The sequence below is a fragment of the Hippichthys cyanospilos genome, chromosome 10 (genome assembly GCF_059441005.1).
Source record: "Hippichthys cyanospilos isolate Australia breed blue-spotted pipefish chromosome 10, RoL_Hcya_1.0, whole genome shotgun sequence".
NCBI lineage: Eukaryota > Metazoa > Chordata > Actinopteri > Syngnathiformes > Syngnathidae > Hippichthys > Hippichthys cyanospilos.
The window spans coordinates 10618695-10638013 of NC_142378.1; the positions used below are offsets into that span (position 1 = coordinate 10618695).

The window sequence follows — 19319 nt, forward strand, 5'->3', positions numbered from 1 at the left end:
ACTGGGGAGGGTCTTGGATCTCCGTTTGAACTGCAGAACTAAAAGAGGCTCCAATATGTTCTCACTGATGTTTCGGGGGAAATCATAGTCCAGTTTTGTACACCCTGCTTTGCACTGCTCCTTATTTTAACATGACATTTTTATGTTCCACACCCTTTGCAGTGTACTCTCCAATCATTGCCACTATACATTTTTTCCGCCTTTTTCAACACTCACAGTAACTCATTTAATGACAGCTAGCAACTTCCACTTGTACTTTATTTGAGGGTTGGTTTGGTTCAGTGGGAAAAACGCATCATCTATTTTTAGCTAATCTGTAGAAATTATTTGCCATATGTTTTCGACATGTTGTACATATCGTTGTTATCCAAAGTTTATATGTTCCTTCATGTCATTGTTTAGTAGCCATGCTACTAACCTGGTGTGTTGTACGCCTTGCACCCTTGTGTTTGTGCCTAACCGTTTCCTCAGATTGCATTTATCTCACCCTCTCTTTTCCTCTTGTATGTGTGTGACTCTGTGTTTGTGCTCCATCCCTCCAGTATTTCATGCTCACCTACTCATTCGCATATCCACAGGGAGGAAAGATCCCTATTCGATGGACGGCTCCGGAGGCAATTGCCTACAGGAAGTTCACCTCAGCAAGTGATGTCTGGAGCTACGGCATTGTCATGTGGGAAGTGATGTCATATGGAGAGCGGCCGTATTGGGACATGAGCAATCAAGATGTAAGATCAGAAAATGACATGCGCAGATGTGTTTAAGACTGTCGAAGATTTTTGTTTAAGTACATTGCGTTGTAAAACTATTCAATATGTTCTGCCTTTTTGAACATTACTCCCATTTCAGCCTACCCACAACTACTGTACCTCTTTCTCTCATAGGCTTTCCTTGATTAGCTTTTCTCTTGTGTTAATTATTTGAGTCTTTTTTCATCTTTCTTCTACAAAGTACTTTGCAAGCGGGGTCACCGCTGTTTCTTTTGTATCCACAGGTGATAAATGCAGTGGAGCAGGACTATCGACTGCCTCCGCCAATGGACTGCCCCACGGCACTACATCAGCTCATGTTAGACTGCTGGGTGAAAGAGCGCAACCTCCGGCCAAAATTCACCCAGATTGTTGCTACCCTGGATAAACTTATCCGCAATGCCGCCAGCCTTAAAGTGGTCACTAACAGCACACAGTCTACTGGGTAAGTAGGAAGATTGGTTGCGAGATAGCAGGAATTAAGGTGTGCTTTGCTCCCCTAAAACGCCAAGATAGCCGGATCAGATTCATTCATGCAAATCTTAAGATATTTTGTACTACTTACACATAACCCAGAGCTCCTGCAATAGTGTATTCTATCTTTTAAATCACTAATCAACATTTTCCAGGATATGGGCCAGTATGTGTATCTAAATGGAATGATTGTGCCACATGCACAATCACTGCCGTTAGGCACATGCAGTTTCTTGGAAAGAGTTGGAATGTTCTAAGGCAGCAGAGTTTGAGTGATTGGGGAGGGGGTGACCTACCTAACTGTCCCTGCATCAGGGTCTTTTTGTCCTGAGGGAGGTCTGCAAAATCCTGGGTTGTGCTCAAGGGGGAAACAGGGGTCTCGGTTGGCCTCAGTAGCACCGTTCTTAGAAGATTACGCTTGCGGTTAATTAGCTCGATTAAGGCGATGCAAAAAGAAGATGGGAGCGCCTTTTAATTAGCCACTAACAAGATTTAAAACGGGCCAGCAGAGAGGTGGCCTCTAGCCGACAAATCTGCAACAGGGAGAGTTGGTTGTCCTGTTTGGCATTGAAGGCTAGCTGGGGGGGTACCTAACACAGTTTGACAAAAAAGTTCTTTGACTCATGTAAAATCGTCATGTTTGACATCATTACAGACTGCACCGTAGGTGGTCAGAGTAATGAGCAATAGTATTTTCAACACTAGACTTGTGTTTCCTATTGAATTTGGCCATTTATGCTTATCTCTTTCAACTGCTGCTCGTCTCTAAAGATTCACAAACAGAAATGTCCAATAGCCACTGCTTTTCTGGCTTAAAAAAATAATGACTTAGGTTTGGAGAAACTGAAACAGATCTCGGCGTATTAGACCTGGCCATTGTGGAGAGTCGGACATCGTCGGCCTCTGATCCTGATGTGTGTCAACTGGTTAATTAAATGTGGCCAGCAACATACTGGATCTATTTGAAGCTAACTTTAGAGAAGGAGAACCAACAATACCCCATTAAAGAACAACCCTGGTTTGGCTTTAACCGCAGCCCCGAGGCCTTGAGCAGCGAAGTGTAGCTCTTATTAAAAATCACTCAATCTACACCACTCAATGGAGCCACTGTATCACAGTTATTAGCTACAGTTCTTTGCCTGTTCTATTTTTTTCCACCATTCTTCATTCCTCTTTTAATTGTTAATGAATCTAATGCCATCAAAAAGATGACAGGAATCAACAGAGCAGAGAGGAGAGACAGTAGTGCTCTTTCTCTCTGGCTGCCCCTATGTTCTTTCTCTCTTCAAACTCTCCCTCAACACACCTCCCCCTAACTCTTGTCCTCTTCTTCTTCCTCTGCTGCACTTTCCTCTGAATTGTTACAGTTTTAATAAACTTCCAAGGTGGGCTGCCTAGATGGAGCATTGATCAGCAAAGGACCTTGAGTTGTTCTTTAAAAGGTGGACTTAGAAGAGGGGTCGTTGTTAGCTAAATGTGGAATACAGTAAGGATTACACAAAACATTGCAGCAATAAAGCAATAAATCTGAGTATATCATGTGAAGAATATATATATATATATATATAAAAATAAAAAATATATTTATGAATGTGGGAGGAAGCCGGAGTCCCCGGAGAACACCCATGTGGGCTCGAGGGAGAAAATGCGAACTCTACTCACATAGGCCAGAGTGAGGTGGAATTGAACTCTGGATTCTGAACTGTGAGACGGACGTACCAACCACTCTTCCACCGAGCCAAACTAACTGAAAAAAATTGCCATATTAACTGACAAAAAAAAAGAAATCTTTGCATACCATCTTGAATTGTGATGCATTGAATGGATTCATTGTCCAAATCATATTGAATAGTTTCTTTCAAACATTACTTTTACACCCCATATATTGAAAGACATTTAATCATATTTTTGTGAACTCAATTGCGCACTGCTGTCACACACACAAGTGAACGAAGTTTACGTGTGTATATGTCCTGGGTTTTGCAGTGTTTTTTTTAAACACTATCTCAGTCAACCTTTTTGAGCACACTCCAAAACCCTGCAGAATTTTTAAAAATATGATTGGAAGCTGTACCTTCAAATGGCATTTTCCATCTCAGATATTCATTCTTATCTTTTGTGGATTCCAGCTCCTCATTCAAGGGGTTGGTCCATCCACACCCATCTCTTCATCGTTCCAATCCCACAACTACCCACAGAAATTCAATTTTTCCCAGTGTAACATAATTTCACTCGCAAGACATAAAAACAACATTTACGATGTCTCAGAATTTGTCTGACTTTTCCTGGGTGCAACTGTATCTGTATGTATATACGAGGGACAGTTGTCCTACCATCATTAAAGACCAACTGACCAACTTTTCTCTTTGTAACTCCATTCCAAAAAATACTCCACATATTAATCCTATAAGTATATCATTTCTAAAATATCATTTGTGAACATACACCTCCCCTCACCTGCTGCAGCGCGAGCATCCACCAACCAAACCTCCAGCCAGTCTCTCCACCCATCCAAATTTAACCGAGCTAGCTCTATCCACCCCACATACATGCACAACTCATGACATGTGGCGGAGAGGAGAGGAGAGAAGAGGAGAGGTGGTGAGGTGGCGCTCAGCAGGGAGGCATTTTGGGGGTGTTAGGTTGGCCGATAGAGGCAATGGAGTTACCACCTTAACCCTCTCTCTCTTTCTCTCTCCTCCTTATCTGCCTTCCACCATGCAGGGTATCCCAACCCTTGCTTGACCGTTGCGTGCCAGACTATACAACTTTCACCACTGTGGGAGACTGGCTGGACGCCATCAAGATGAGCCGCTACCATGACAATTTCATCAATGCCGGATTTGCTTCCTTTGACCTGGTTGCCCAGATGACAGCAGAGTGAGTGGCGTCGTTTCTGTTAGTCAGGCCTCAAGTCATCGATCTGACGTTGAATAAAAACTGTGTGGATTGTGACCTGACCTAGCCAGAATTCTACAAACGGCTCATAGCTAAATTAAACGTGATGAGGAGGTGATGATAGTCAAGAAGCAGTCGTGGAGTAACTTTGAAAAATATATAGCACACCTCACATAGTGACAGTCAGAATTGCTTCACTCTGCCCCATTTTCAAATCATCTTTTAAAAAGTTACAGGAAAATCCCACACATTTTGTCTGTGTTCCCATCAAGCAACTAATTGTTGACCTTGAAAATTCTCCTGCCTCCTTCTGCTGTTTACAAAGAGGAAATTATGTAATGGAACTCATGAAAATAGGAGACCGGTGATGATCAAGTAAATGAATTAGGATTGTAATGATAAATAAATCCTCCCCATTAGCCACATAATAGGCACTAGAGGTGGGGGTAATTTGTTTCAATTTGGTCAGGCTGACAGGTGTGGTGTACTGTGGCTCTCTGTTGCCCCAAATGGCCAGTAATTCCTCTAATGGCATCCATTTATTATCATTTCATCCTCTGTCACACTGCTGATGGGGATGACAAACAATGAAAAAACAAAAACCTTACTGTATTTGTGCGTAATTGCAGTGATACGCCCTCACTGAGCTTTGGAGAGGATGAACAAGTAGTGTGAATATGAGTTCGCTCATGGACGTGCTCCTTTTGCAAGTTGAGTTCACGTAATTCCAAAAGTCCCTGAGTCAAGCATAGTGTTAGATATTTGAGTGTAATATTAGATTATCCTGTACTTGTGTGTGATTGAACGGAGAGGACACAGACTGTGGCAGAGCCCCAACAGTAAACTAATCGTTGCCCCACAGGGATTGGATTACATTCTCCCAAGTAATGAAGATGATGCACTCTCTCAGGTCTTTTAAATTGGCGTATTTACCTGGATGGAAACATCGATATATTACATCAAACATTAAAATAAGTGTTCATACCTCATACTGCCATCAAACTGTAGAGTGGATTTTGTTTGATATCAATTTGAAATTCAGCTTTTCTCAGCAAAATTGTGACCATTGTCTCCAACACAGGGATGTGTACATTCTTTTGGGGACAAAGGGTTCAAATGAGAAAAACGGTGTATCTTTTCACGTATTAAGGTTTTTGCAAAACTAAGATTCTCAACTATAGAATCTAAATGTCTTTTTTGAATACTGGAATATTCATTTTTGGTATTGCGTTTCAGAGAGAATTGAAGTCAATTGCTTTATTCCTTGAGCTTCTAAGACTATGCGGCAGAACATATTGGTTACTAAAAGTATTAATAGCCACGAATCCAATCCAGTGGTTGATCAGAGGGGTCATGGGCACAACATGGCAGCCTTGCCTCTGTCGTTCTCCCCCAGGGCAGCTGTAACTACATAATGTAGTTTACCACCATTGGTGTTTGAATTTGGTAGGTAAATGAGTTGTCAATGTGAGCACTCAGTATCTGGGGTATGTAGACAAGCACTAAATAAGTGTAATGCCCTTTTACTCATATTAAAAAATAATATCCTTACCGCTGTTTACATAGAGACATTTTTGACATTACGATTTAAATTGTTCTGAATAAAGATCTCTGGTTACCTGCTCACATGTGACCTGATCTATTCCTGTCTGCCGTTTACATTCCCGATTCCGTTAATCAGATCACTCATGTTACAGCTTTGTGACATGGTGAGAATAGACTGGGGTGCTCAATGCGTCAATCATGAAGGAAGTATTGTTGGAACGCATGACATCACATGACATGAAAAAAAGAAAAAAAATAAAGAACACAGATGCAAACAACGAGGCTAAAAGATAACGGAAGATATAGTATGTAACAGGCTACAGATAGTAGACTATTAGACTATTAATTTCACCAAAAGCACTTTTAAATGTTTACATTGCTCTCCCTATATTTTCAATAACGAGAGCAATAAAACTCAGTTACAGTAACTGTGTTGTGCTTTATTGATTTATCCATCGTAAAGATATCTTGCAAGGTTTGGGCTCGTCGTAGTGGCTCTGTAACGTTTTGGAGTTGCTGTTTGTTGGAGGACCAAGCTAATATTACTTGTAACAATAAGCTTTTATTCTAGTTACTTGCGGTACTGAACTGTATCAGTAGCTCATAATTTTCAGCTCACCCCAACCAGGCATGGTCACAGCCCCATCGTCAAAAAGTAGATTGCAGGAAGTTGGCTGATGATAGATGTTGGAGCAAAAAAAAAAATTAAAATAACGCAAACTGATTTTGCACTGTTTCGTATTTTTTGGGGTGGGGAAAAAATAAGGCACACAGTATAATAATGTGTTTGTAGCACTGGGATACAGTATAGCAATCCACACATAAGGTGCAGTATTTTTATTTTTTTTTAAAGTGCATTGTCAATTTTTGTGAAAATTAAAGGATTATACAGTATGCGCGCGGTATAAACTTAATTTTTGCCTTCTTGTTATATTGTTGTCTGCAACGCTTCTCTATTGGTACGGAATAATTATAATTACAGAGATTAGGTTTTATAGCCTTTACAACGTTTACCAAAGAAAACACAAAATCTATTTGATGGTAACACCTTAGGAATAGAGGCTTTTGGCCATATCAGGCTGCTTTGCACTCCAGCTGCCTAACAGTAGCTAGGGTTGCGATTTAATCATTAGCTTTCACTTTCTGGCAGTTTAACACATGCCCTATTGCTCACCTGCCGAGCAACAGCAGTATTCTCCGTTTTGTTGACTTAAACTGATGGAGGTGTTTCATGGGTGATGACCAAGCCTGTGGATCATCCTGCCCGTGTTTACTTGCGACTGATATTAGACGTACAGTTCAACGTTTGAATTGTGATGATTGCCCTGTTTTATTGTTTTACGACCGAAGCACCTGCACTCACTTTCCCTTGTTCCTCATTTTCTTTCTCTCTATCATTCAGGGATTTGCTGCGGATAGGAGTTACATTGGCTGGCCACCAGAAGAAGATTCTGGGTAGCATTCAGGACATGAGATTACAGATGAACCAAACACTTCCTGTCCAGGTGTGAGGAAAGACACATCCACAGTGGTGCAGTCACAAGACTGAAAATGGGAGGAACCGTGCCAGATCGAGCCAATGGAAAAGTCCAAGCTGCCTGACCCATCTCTGCCAATTAGACACTACAAAAACTGACTTGCAGTGCCTCAAACTTGTTTACTTTTTGTTGTTCACCACTACCACTTCCCGTTTTATGTTATTCATCATGTACTTTTTTTTCTATTCAATCACAATGTTGTGTGTTCTGAAAGGGGTCGGCGTAATCATCCCATTTGAGAGAGCCTCACCGGGTCTGGTGCAGGTTGACTTTGCATGAACGTGTGTTTTAGGGAGTGTGGCTTTACCAGCCGAACTGTTACAGTGATCCTGATGTGAGAGCCCCCCCCAACACAGCTTTGATGGACGTAACTAATTGCAAACAATGAACATGCTGGAAGACAAAACCTAAAAGGAGACAGAGGACAATTCTTAGCCTGGAATTGTTTCACTGTGCATGTGTTTTTCTCCATCTTCATATTGAAGGTGTGTTATCTAAAAGGACACTTGTTGAAGAAGGCTGAGGTACGACGATGGAGTGAAGTAAAACATCAGGGTAATCGCAGAGGTTCGTCAAATGCTTAAGGACAGTTGGACACGTGCACCCGAAGGAGGGTTTTTACAAGATAAGGATCACTTGCTCATCAACTGTTACTTTTTCTTTTTCCGTTTTTGTCAGTCCTCTTTTTTTCTTTTTGGCTTTGTGACATTTTAGGGAGATTTGTGGTTTCATAATGGCTGGTCAAACTGAAATACCCCAAGTGGACTCATTGTGTGAGACGGGGACACAAGGACTGTGGCAACACAATAGACAGACCACTAGGCCTTTTTAGTGTGTGTGTGTGTTTGTGAGTGTGTGTGGGCGTATGTGTAATTAAGTGTGCTTGGATGTGCAGGTGTGTCACATTGCACACAAGTATACTGTACAATACAGCTTCCGCTATTTGCCACTGTGGAGAAATTACGCATGAACTGAACCATGACGAGGAGCAATTATATCTGGAACAATTATGCTATATTCTGTGGACAACTGTTAAAATTCATTTTTTTATGGAAAAACAGTCAACTTTGGAGAAACATATATATATGCATATGAGGTGCAGAGAACCCCATTGTGGACAACTTTCTACTTACTAGTACCTGGATACCGAAATAATCAAAATTATTGTTTTAATTTGTTGACATCCTTCCCTATGTATTTATTTGTGCCCTAAACCCTATCCTACACTTCCCTGCCACCACTTACCAGATGGATCAAAAGACCATTTGGGAAAGCGGACTTGAAACAATCAGATGGAAACGCGAAGAGGATTCAGCTGATTAATTGATGATGATTAAACAAAATAAATGACATATACTGTACATCGCATATTGTATTTTTGTTCTTGTTCCAATCGACCGGTACATGTTTTTAAGAACCATTGGATAAGTAACTAAAAAAAATTAACAGATTTTTGGGGGGTAATGCGACATGACTTGAAGGCATGCAGGTGAAGAGAAAGAGTAAGAAATAATTGAAATTACATCCTCATGCTGATCCGTTCTAAGAGAAAAGTAACAACCGAAATCTATACTAAATAAAAGCGTGTACATTTTTCATTTCAAAATGCTTTAAATAGTCTATTTTATGTAGAATGTAAAGCATAGAGTAAGTGTTAAGTGAAACTGAATTACGTTTTCTCAACTAGCCCTGAGAAGAGTTCCATGCAAGGATCTTCAATAAACTTCCTTACAAGAGGATGTTCATCAAAGAATCCGAAGCTGTCAGAAGAGAAACCCATTGGTCTTGTCTGTCAGGTCCATTAATGCTCCTAACCGGTCTGACTTTGCTGGGACACCATGAACACAGACATATGGCAGGCTGACCTATCATTATCTCTCTTCATTTCCTGTCTGGCCTGCAATCATCCTGTCTCGGCTCAGCCTTCTGCAGATCAACAGCCTTGGCGCGCACACTTCCAAAACCTGCAGCCTCCATTTTACTAAATAATTGCATCAATTTCATAAAGACCATTTGGGAAGTCATGGTTGTCAACTTACAGGCAGTTCTTTAAGAGGGTGAATTCATTCATATGTGAATGTTATATATTTGGTGTGTATTGATGTGCTATTGTAATATTAGGTAGTGGCCATGTATATGTCTTGTAAAGGTTATTGTTAATAGTCAGAGGGGGAATGCAAATCAACCACGTGGTTTATATTTTACAAAACTGTAAAAACAAAACTTGCTAAATAGTAATTGAAGCAGGAATAACTTTAAAATATACTTTGATGGCAACAGCACGAAAGCACAACAAAGCAAGAAAGTTATTTGATCCAACACAATTTGCTTCTTTGTTTTTACAACGGTATGTTTAGCTTGAGGGCTAAATACAAGGAAACATTTATTCTGTAAGCTTATTTATTTTATCACAATGTGGGAATCCCAATTTTCACATATATATATATATATATATATATATATATATATATATATATATATATATATACAGTATATATATATATATATATATATATATATATATATATATATATATATATATATATATATATACAGTATATATATTTATATACAGTATATATATATATATATATATAATATATATATATATATATATATATATACACACACACACACACACACACACACACACAACACAACATACATACAACAGCTACGCTAAAAATTGTTCTCTGGGTTGTACATGAAAATTAGAATGTGTCAAGATAATGTAATTTATAATTACCTGAAAAGGATTCAATATCTTCAGCATTCTGATTCTAAGTACTCCAACATGCCCTTTTTTGGCTCGTCCATCATATAATATGCACTGCTAACGCAACTACAACCTTTCCCTATTCGACATTTTTGGCTTTGCTTCCGTTGTCAGTTTTCACTCACGGTATGCGTGTCTACTCGGTTCTTTCTTGACCTCTTTTCACAACTGTCTGTATTTTTACATTGCATTATAAATGTTTATCAAATCATAAGAAGATGGGATATACCAAATATATGCGCTAAAGTTTCTCTATGAAGAGTGTTGAGAATATTTAGACATGGCAAACATAAAATGAAAAACGTAGACAAATTCATGTAGAAATATTTTTAAATAACTCTTTTGCAATTAAATTATTTGAAGAAACATGACCCACTCTCCAGACTTTGCTTTTATAATGGATTTTTGGGGTGTTTATGATTGTATGATTTTTTTGGTGTGTATGATTTGTATTTGCAACAAAACAGATTCACTTTAGACACACATTTGGACTGCATTGAATGGGCTTTAAAGGAACATGGTTACAGGGTTTATTTCAATAATGCTCTGGGCAACTTTGAGCATGTATTGGTACTGAGCACAAGAAAGCAACATTGATGGATGGAGGGATTAGCAAAAGAGCAGTTACTCTAAATAAAAAAAAAAAATCTCCTTTCAAACTGTTGCAATAAAGTAAAAAAAAAAAAAAAAGTTTGAAATCCACAGTGTGCCAATAAGGCGCAACACAGGCTTTCTTGTATTTCCTACCCACCAATTAATATGAGTTAGTCTCTGAGGGCACTGAGCCAACGGTTTTGTTTCTCAGCTAATAAGAGAAAGATGCTCAGATCATAGATTCTTCCTCATCCAACCCTCGCCTTGTCCCCAGGCTCCTGTCTTCTTCCTCTCCCTGTCCAATTACAGAAAATATAGAGCCTTGTATCTGTGGCCTCAGAGTCTGGGTAGCTGCAGATATTTGCAACACATTCTACCCTTTGATGTACAATGTATAGTTGCAACATACTTTTTTGTGATGCATTTGGCAGAAGGAAAAACATCTTATACGAGAAACAGTTTCGTTTTCTATAATTCCCAACCAATAAAAAAAAAATCCCCAAAATCGGTTTTATAAACAATAAATAATAATTAAACATATACAGTCTCTGTTGGCTTGTAGTTTAACTACACCAGACACACACTGCCAAAGAAGAGGCAAAAAACATCTCTCCTATGCGATAGGAGTGCTGTGAAGACCAACCTCAAAATGAACACCCCAAAAAATACATGCGTGTCAATTCAATTGCAGTAGAATGCTTTTAAAGCCGGCCTTCGCAGCACCGGTTGCTGCCAGCTAGCTTTACTCCTTGCGGTTCTGTTTTTATTGCCATTACATAACGTCTCTACCAACATTAACACATTGCCTTAAAAAAAAAAGAAAATCATATTTAATCGCTGATTAAAGGATGCAAAGAAACCGCTAGTCATTTACAATTTCATGGTACGATACGGCAAAAAGTAACTGCACTAACTAGGTAGTACCTTCAAATTTAATTGCTTGAACTCAGACAGAAAAAAGTTGAAAAATAATGAGTGAAATTACGTTGATATTTTACTTAATTACAATAAATTGTCCATCTAGTCACTTATACGTAAAATACCTCATTAATTAAATAGGCTCCTTTCTTTCATTCGAGTGCATGGTATGTCAATGAATGAAAATAACGAATAAAGTAGCATTTATGTTGTTTTTTTTCTTTCACTTTCCTCTCAATTCAAAACTTAAATAAATGTTTATAAATCACACTGTAAAGTCACAATTTGTGATTGTTTCTTGCAAAGAGTAGATCATGGCAATTTGTTTTGAACCGTTTCGAAATGAAAATTGCTTTGAATCAAAAATAGATTCTGGATAGAATCGTAGACCCAAAGGTCAGAATGGAATCTGCTGAAGTGTTAGTTTGGAGAAATTGCATTCTCGAGGTTTCAAGCTAAAATGATTTTTCAGAAAATTTTTGACAACTATTACATTGTGTCCAGACAGACCATATCATCCACCTTGAGCCATTTTGGGAACGTTTGATCCATGCCTTCTAAAGTCACTCGTAAGCACATTGCAAAATGAACTGTTGCTCAGTAAACCTTCGTCTATTGACATAGTGCCACTGTTCTCAAGATGGAAATTATCGATTGTGTGCAGACCTGTTTCATGAAAACCAGTCATATACTGTAATGCAGGGTAAAATGATTGGGATGTCAATAAAGATTAATTTCTAATCCTCACTCGGTCAGCGGGACAGTATTAGCATAAATATCAGTGTGCATTAACATGCCTTAGCCACATGTCGGTCAGGATGATGATCAACGTGAAACACACACAGGAGAAATGCACACAAGTACACACTCTTAATAATCTCTCAACTGACTATGGCTCATCCTCCCCCGTACAAGCTTCACGCAACAAGCTACTTTTTCTTCCCCTCTTTGCGCTTTTGCACTAATCCCTCTCTTTCATTCGAGTTGGGCACAGCTAATTGGTCACGTCTGTACGGTGACACAGGGACCCGACATAATTGCTGGACAAATAGCAAGGTGTTTAGCGTCGGACCGCTCTCAGCTGGGCTGTGCACAGAATCCAGTCAACTGGAAAACCCAATTACTGATCCAACTGCACAATTTGCTAATTGGCAGGAAGTCCCAACAAAGATTTACTCAGAGTGCATATCTTTGTTTTCGTCCATGACTAAAGCTCTCCAGCTCTGCAACAACTAAAAATAAGAATGAATTTATTACCATGAAAAACAATTCCTAACAAATGCATCTTGCCCTGATAGCTCATGCCATTATGCTTTCAAAACTGAGCGATGCAATGAATAATAATCTAGACACACACACACACACACACACACACGTAAACACACGCAGAGTACTGACATGTGAAAACGTGACGAATTTTAACACATGTATTAATAATAAATCCCCCAAATAAACCTGACTTTCTTAGCCTTATTCTCACTATAAACAATGTTGACACGCATCACATGAGCAGCTCTACTCACTAATTTGATTAGACAGTCCCACTTTGGGGTTGAAAGCATTTCGATTTATTATTCAAAAATGTAAGTGAAGATCGTTGAATGTTTTTGGGGAAAACCAATAACCCTTCTTCCCTAAAAACAAACAAGCAAAAAAACAAATAATACTTTTGAGTCAGCAGTCACGATTCCTCCTCATGCACTTAGCGTTTTGAAAACTTACAATCCATGACTTTTTGCATATTTATTTTTAGGGCTATCAAAGTTAAAGCATATCTTTGACTATTTATTAAAATTTTATTGTGTTTAAAAAAAACAATTAACCAAATTCTATTTACTCCCTGTGCCAGCTGACCTCTGCCACCTCCGCAACCAAACTTGGGAAGTTACCCTCATAAAGACAGACAAAGATGGACGTTTATGTAGTATTACTTTAAAAAGTTGCTTCACGGGTCATTGAAAAAATGAAGCAAAACTCAAAGCCAAGTTCAAAGACCGTATCAGTGGTACATCTGCATGTCATCTCAGAGCTCAAGTTACTTCCACAGGTCCTCGTAAACACTGAAGAACTGCGGTGCTGATGTTGCAGCTCTAAACCTCTATGTGAGAAGTTTTGTTCCTGAGTAAAGTGAGATTAAAATAAATAGCTGTAACAATGTGTAAGATTTTGTAGTTTTGATCAACAGTCGTATTATACAGGAAAATATTCATATAGAAAGATCAAAGAAACCTATTACCATAGTCTTTTAAACTACCTGGCCGTTCAGACAGCAGTTGCATGTCAACTAGAATGAAACTAGCTTATGTGTTTTTTACTTGTGAATTTCATATTTATTCCAATATTTAAATATCTGTGGATATCTTATACAAGCCTCATAGAAAATAATTGTTGATAAAGGTGATTAATTTCAAATGTGGAAAAATTTGGCAATTAATTGGAAAAATATATTCATTTGACCGCACTAATTATTTTACAAATATCAACAATTTGACAACAAATGTAAGATGTAAGAGTTGAAAATTACAAAGATTTTACATTTGAAGAAAAAACATATAGGACACATTTAATGTTAAAATATACCACCTTCCAAAAGAGCAGCAAGCATTTGCTGGCCCACATAATTCTCCTATTGTTGATTGTTTGGGTGCAGCTGCATGTTCTTTCTCTGAGACGCTTGACTATGTCTGCCAAATCCAGGGGGCAACAGTCAACATGTTCTCAAGCACATACCAAGCTGGTGCCCTTGAGTTCACGGTCAAAGCTCAACAGGTGGTGAGGATGTGCCACATGTTTAGAGCTATGATAGCCTACAGGTAAAACAGGGCCGTTCGAAAAACATATTGAAATGCTGCTGTGAGAAGATAAGTTATCCCTGGGGCCCACCATTAAGATTAGAGTCTTAATTTACAGTAAACGGGGCGGAAAAATAATACCATGCATGACTAATAAATCACATGGCCCAAGCTAAAACCCATTGACAAGGACAAGTACCATGCATTTTACTTGCTGAACTAATTCTTTGTTGTATTTTCGAAGGATTTAATACATAATTACATAATTACTGTGCAATTTATCTGGCCGAATAAGAATATATTATCCAGATGGACATAATAACGTTTCCATTGAAGTTCATTAATTTAAGATGCTACATTTTATGAGAGTAAAAAGAAGGGGAGGGATTTAAAACGTGGGAGCGTCAACTCCTGATCACGAGTTAACATAAGCCCTGTTGGCACTTATTAGGAAAGCAAACCAAAGTTTGTAACATTGTTGGAATCTCATTTGGAGATGAAGCTGTCGCCATCAAATCTTTTTACAATTAACTATTGAGAAGTCACGCCCCACCCCATCAATTGAAAAACAAAAGAAAACAATTACCAAGTTTGACCATGAGTTGCAGTGAGGTTCCCATTAAAAAAGCTTCCATAAAATAGACACCAACAAAATGACAAAACAAAAATTAGCAGTAGCTCTATTTGTAAATATACATATACATATACTCATCTGTTGAATATCTAATTAAAAAAATGAGTAAAACAATAAATATGACTGTGCTATCTCTTTGTTGGAGAAGGTTTTATTTTTTTAATTTGTTCTGTGACAAAAACATGAATAAAAGTACGATAAATACAAAAACGTTGATTTGAATAATCTATCTTCAATGATGAAAAATAGCCTGAGCTACTCATACTTCTGAAAGACAGTAGGGACATTGCCATCTCAAGGTCAGTTTTCCTCTCCATTGGTGCCATCGGTAGACATGAAGGTAAGGGCCTTGTTCCTGCTTGACATCTCATTAACTGCTCGTCGATATTTATCAGTCTTAATCAGAGCTGTGGCAGCTCCACTGTGATTACTTCCTGGGTGGGAAAGCAATCATACCCCGTCCTCCCTGCTGTCCTTGATTTGTGGTGTGTTAAACAGTTCAGCGTGGGTGAAATAGTTTGTGAGCCTCATGCAAAAAATGAGCGAATTTGAAAAAGAGTTTCAAGAGGACATTAGAATTGGTCATGTTTAAGATAGATAGATAGATAGATAGATAGATAGATAGATAGATAGATAGATAGATAGATAGATAGATAGATAGATAGATAGATAGATAGATAGATAGATAGATAGATAGATAGATAGATAGATAGATAGATAGATAGATAGATAGATAGATAGATAGATAGATAGATAGATAGATAGATTTTGATTAAATAATTTAAACTAGCTATGAATGTCTTTCGTCAGGTTTTAGCCCGCAACCTCAAAAAGACCTCTAATAAGGCCAAAGGAAAACAGCCTAATGTCAAGTGGCAGCCAAACAAAGGTGTGTCCACAGGGGGCATGGGCTAATGTGCTAAACATTCTTCTAGGATTCACAGCTGTGTGTGTGGTGTGTGTGGTGTGTGGTGTGTTTAGGGTGTTTTTTTTTTTTTTTTTTTTTTTTGCAGGTGTCAGCTCATTATAGTTTCAACGAGACTTCAGCACCGTGGTTGACCTGCAAACAGTAGTCACCTGAAAATGCCAATGAACGAAATTAGTGGCTAGAAATGAGCATGAGGCAGAGTGGATGAAAAACAAAACTTTATTAAGGAAATACATTGTAAAAAGTAGGGCCTTGTTCGATTTTCCACCTTTTTTTTTCATATCGTGTCCGCACCACCTTCCACGCACTCTCTCCATTCAGATCATCAAAGTCAGACAATGGACCACTCACAGAAGGAGGTCACATCAGAGTCTTCGGATTGGATAAAAGTGTGACCCCGCCCGTTGCCAGATACTTGCATCATGATGGCTGGGGTTATCCACAGGTCATATTGTGATGCATTTTGGGTAAAGTCCTCTCTTTCAGGAAAGGATAAGAACAGTTGTGAAAAAAAACTAAGTACAGCTGGTAAACCGAGAAGCCATTATTCTTTTGAAATGAGGCACAGATTTGAATAATCTAATTAGACGTTCACACTTTAATGGTAGTTGTTGGCCTCATGCTACACTTGTGAGTTTTGTATTTAATCGCTATAGCAAGATGAGCCTAAACACACAGAGCTCACATAGCGCACATTAGCAAAGATTTGCATCAAGCCTAATTTAGCAGAGTGCACTATCAGGATGTTAATGGCGTCCAATAAAGAACAATAAAGGCTTTCAATAGTTGTGTTGTCAGAGCCAGCAATTACCCCTCATTACATTCTAGATCGTTAGAGCCGTCATGCTAAACACATGGAAAGTGCAGAACAAATGCTATGTCCCCCACATCTTAAAAGGGACAGTGTGTAAAATTTAGACCGTTTTTTGTATTTTAAAGGAATAAATTAAATGATTTCAAAAACTTGCAAATGGATGTGTTCTTAAAGGGACAGTGTGTAAGATTTACAGCGTTTTTCATTACGGTCAGGAGGAGGTGCTGCATTTACCATTGTCCGTAACTATAACAAATATGGTCCCTTCCGGAGAAGTGCCACCCCCAAAGTAATATCATTCAATGATAACTACACCTATGATTGTATTTAAAACATAACGTTGGTCATTAAGAACACATTAATTTGCAAGTTTTTTACATTTACATTCATTGAATATATTAATTTTTAATGAGGAAATCTTTAATCTTACAGATTGTCCCTTTAATGACCAACGGTATGTTTTAAATATAATCATATTTCAAATATAATCATATGTCTAATTTTTATTAGTATATTTGAACAATATGTCTTGGCATGATCAGGGTTCACATCTGATAGTAATAGTATCAGAGTGACGAGGTATATCGAGAGAAATAGACTTTTGACAAACCTTCTTGTTTAGACTATCTAAATTGGTTTGAACTGCTGACCCCCTGATCAACAGCTCAATTCCATTACTCTTAACTTGCCACTGTGCAGTTTGCCATCATGTGGTTGTATTTACTGGCTGGACTGCTGTTCTTTCCCCGGGACATACATCCTCTCACTGGGTTGGTGATTATCTTCAGACTTTATTGACTTTGCCGGGGAACATTGTTGTCACACACACATATGTACACACATACACACAACAATTCACATGTTTAGAACATCCCTTAACATGCATTAGGATGTGGGCAAAAAATACTTATGCCTGTGAACATGATTCACCTTGAACACTCAAATACCGTTTTAGGACTTTGAGAAACAGATGGGAATTCGATCGATGTGATATAGTGAAGGTAGGCTGTGATTAGGATGATATACCTCCGGTATGACTCGCATGAAAAAGACACAGATGCTCACTTGAAGAAGTGCTAATTTTTAACAAGGCTCATATTTTGTTATTGCATGCTTGAAGTACTAGGCCCCCTCCTTCATCTCATACCAATTTGTTAATCTAACTCCATCTGCTTTGAGGGTCAAAGAAAGGTCATGTTCAGCGAGATCGGATCTGCTTGGGTCAAATACGTTTGATCAAGTACCTCCTTATACACAGTCTCTCTATCTGCTCATCCTGCCCGCACATGCCTGAATTTATGACTGACTACATTGAGAATGCTCATTATGAATTTTTTCAATCCCAAAAATGTATTTACTCATCTTTGCAGAATCCAGACATTCAATCCCAGATACTTGTTTAGAATATACTGTATATATTTTTTTATGTTAAGGTGAAGGTGGGTCTGAGAATTTAATTGTTTAGAATATTATTTTTTATGTTTATGTAAAGGTGGGTCTGTAAATAGCTGCCACTAAATGAGTTAAACCATCAAATAAACAACACCATGTTTGTGTTCCTAATCTGCTACTGTTTGAATCAGTATTTGCTGATTTGATGGCTAATACAATCATCACATCTAAAATGGCATATGCAGGGACACATTTTATCAAATGGCCTATCCAGTTCCAATGTTGTCTTCAGCAGAAATACAAGGTAACAGTGTGGTAGTCAGAGATCATATCACTCCTTTCTCTTCCTGTCCATGTGTGTCTTAAAAAGTGTTCAAAAAAATCATGAACAAGTAATGCAAAGCATGATTACATGGGTTGCGTACTGGGAAATTTAGACAGCAAATACAACAGCATTGTGCTCTTATTTATATTTGTTCATGTTCACAAAAGCCCATCCCACATTGACAGAGATGTAGAACCAAAGGGAGGAGAATTTTGACTGTGATGAATAGCTTTCAATCAAGCTGTAAAATGGGTTCACACACCTCTTGGAGGAGGCTTAGTCAGATAATTGCCATTAGCAAGAAAAGGTACTCGGATTTCTTCGTAAGGAAACAGTTTCAATCTAATTGGATGTGTCTGTCCTACACATAAAAAAATGGTTAACCTTGTAAAAGATTAAATGTCTCTTTGAACATATTTAAAGATGATTTATGTTCACTTTAGACAAAGCTCAGCTTAATTTGTGTGAGATTCCAAAGTTGTTGTGGTTACTCAGTGTTGCTGACTAAGAATCTGGCAACATCAATTGATTGAATTTAATCAAAGTGAGATGATATCCCAGGACAATTTATTTCATAACATCAACTGAATCAAGAATCAATAGCGTTTATGAGTCATTGGTGTCATTCACAACAGCATTGTCTGGATTTACAGAAAGACAACAAATCAGCAAACAGCCATTTGTGAGCAATATTCCAGCGCATCCAAGTCAATGTGCAATTTATCACTCTCTCCCAATGAATGCACAAGAGGAATCAGCTGCTTTGTTTAAAGCGCCTAATGTGCACTTACATTATCTTGTCACAAGGTGCTTCCAATTAGCAGAAGTGTTTCAAAAGAGCAACTAGCATGGAACACAAACTCATTCAGCAATCAGGACAATGTTCCTTGGAAATTATCTGGCATGTTTGCTTTCAGTCAATGTGTCAGCAAGCATGTATTC

General features: G+C 38.3%; 1 protein-coding gene across 13 annotated transcripts in view; it reads left to right on the forward strand.

The window, feature by feature from the left end:
• The window catches only part of ephb3b (eph receptor B3b), a 60220-nt gene extending 51655 nt beyond the window's left edge, over positions 1–8565 (forward strand). For 7 of the 13 annotated variants that reach the window (XM_088424933.1, XM_088424936.1, XM_088424939.1 and 4 more), the window contains exons 13-16: positions 543–728; positions 995–1194; positions 3948–4103; positions 7069–8565. In XM_088424933.1, the coding sequence (XP_088281059.1) occupies positions 543–728; positions 995–1194; positions 3948–4103; positions 7069–7177 (651 nt within the window). In that variant the 3' untranslated portion in view covers positions 7178–8565. The remainder of the gene's footprint in view (positions 1–542; positions 729–994; positions 1195–3947; positions 4104–7068) is intronic. The other 6 variants (XM_088424938.1, XM_088424941.1, XM_088424942.1 and 3 more) reach the window with 3 other exon arrangements.
• Positions 8566–19319: the final 10754 nt, after the last annotated feature.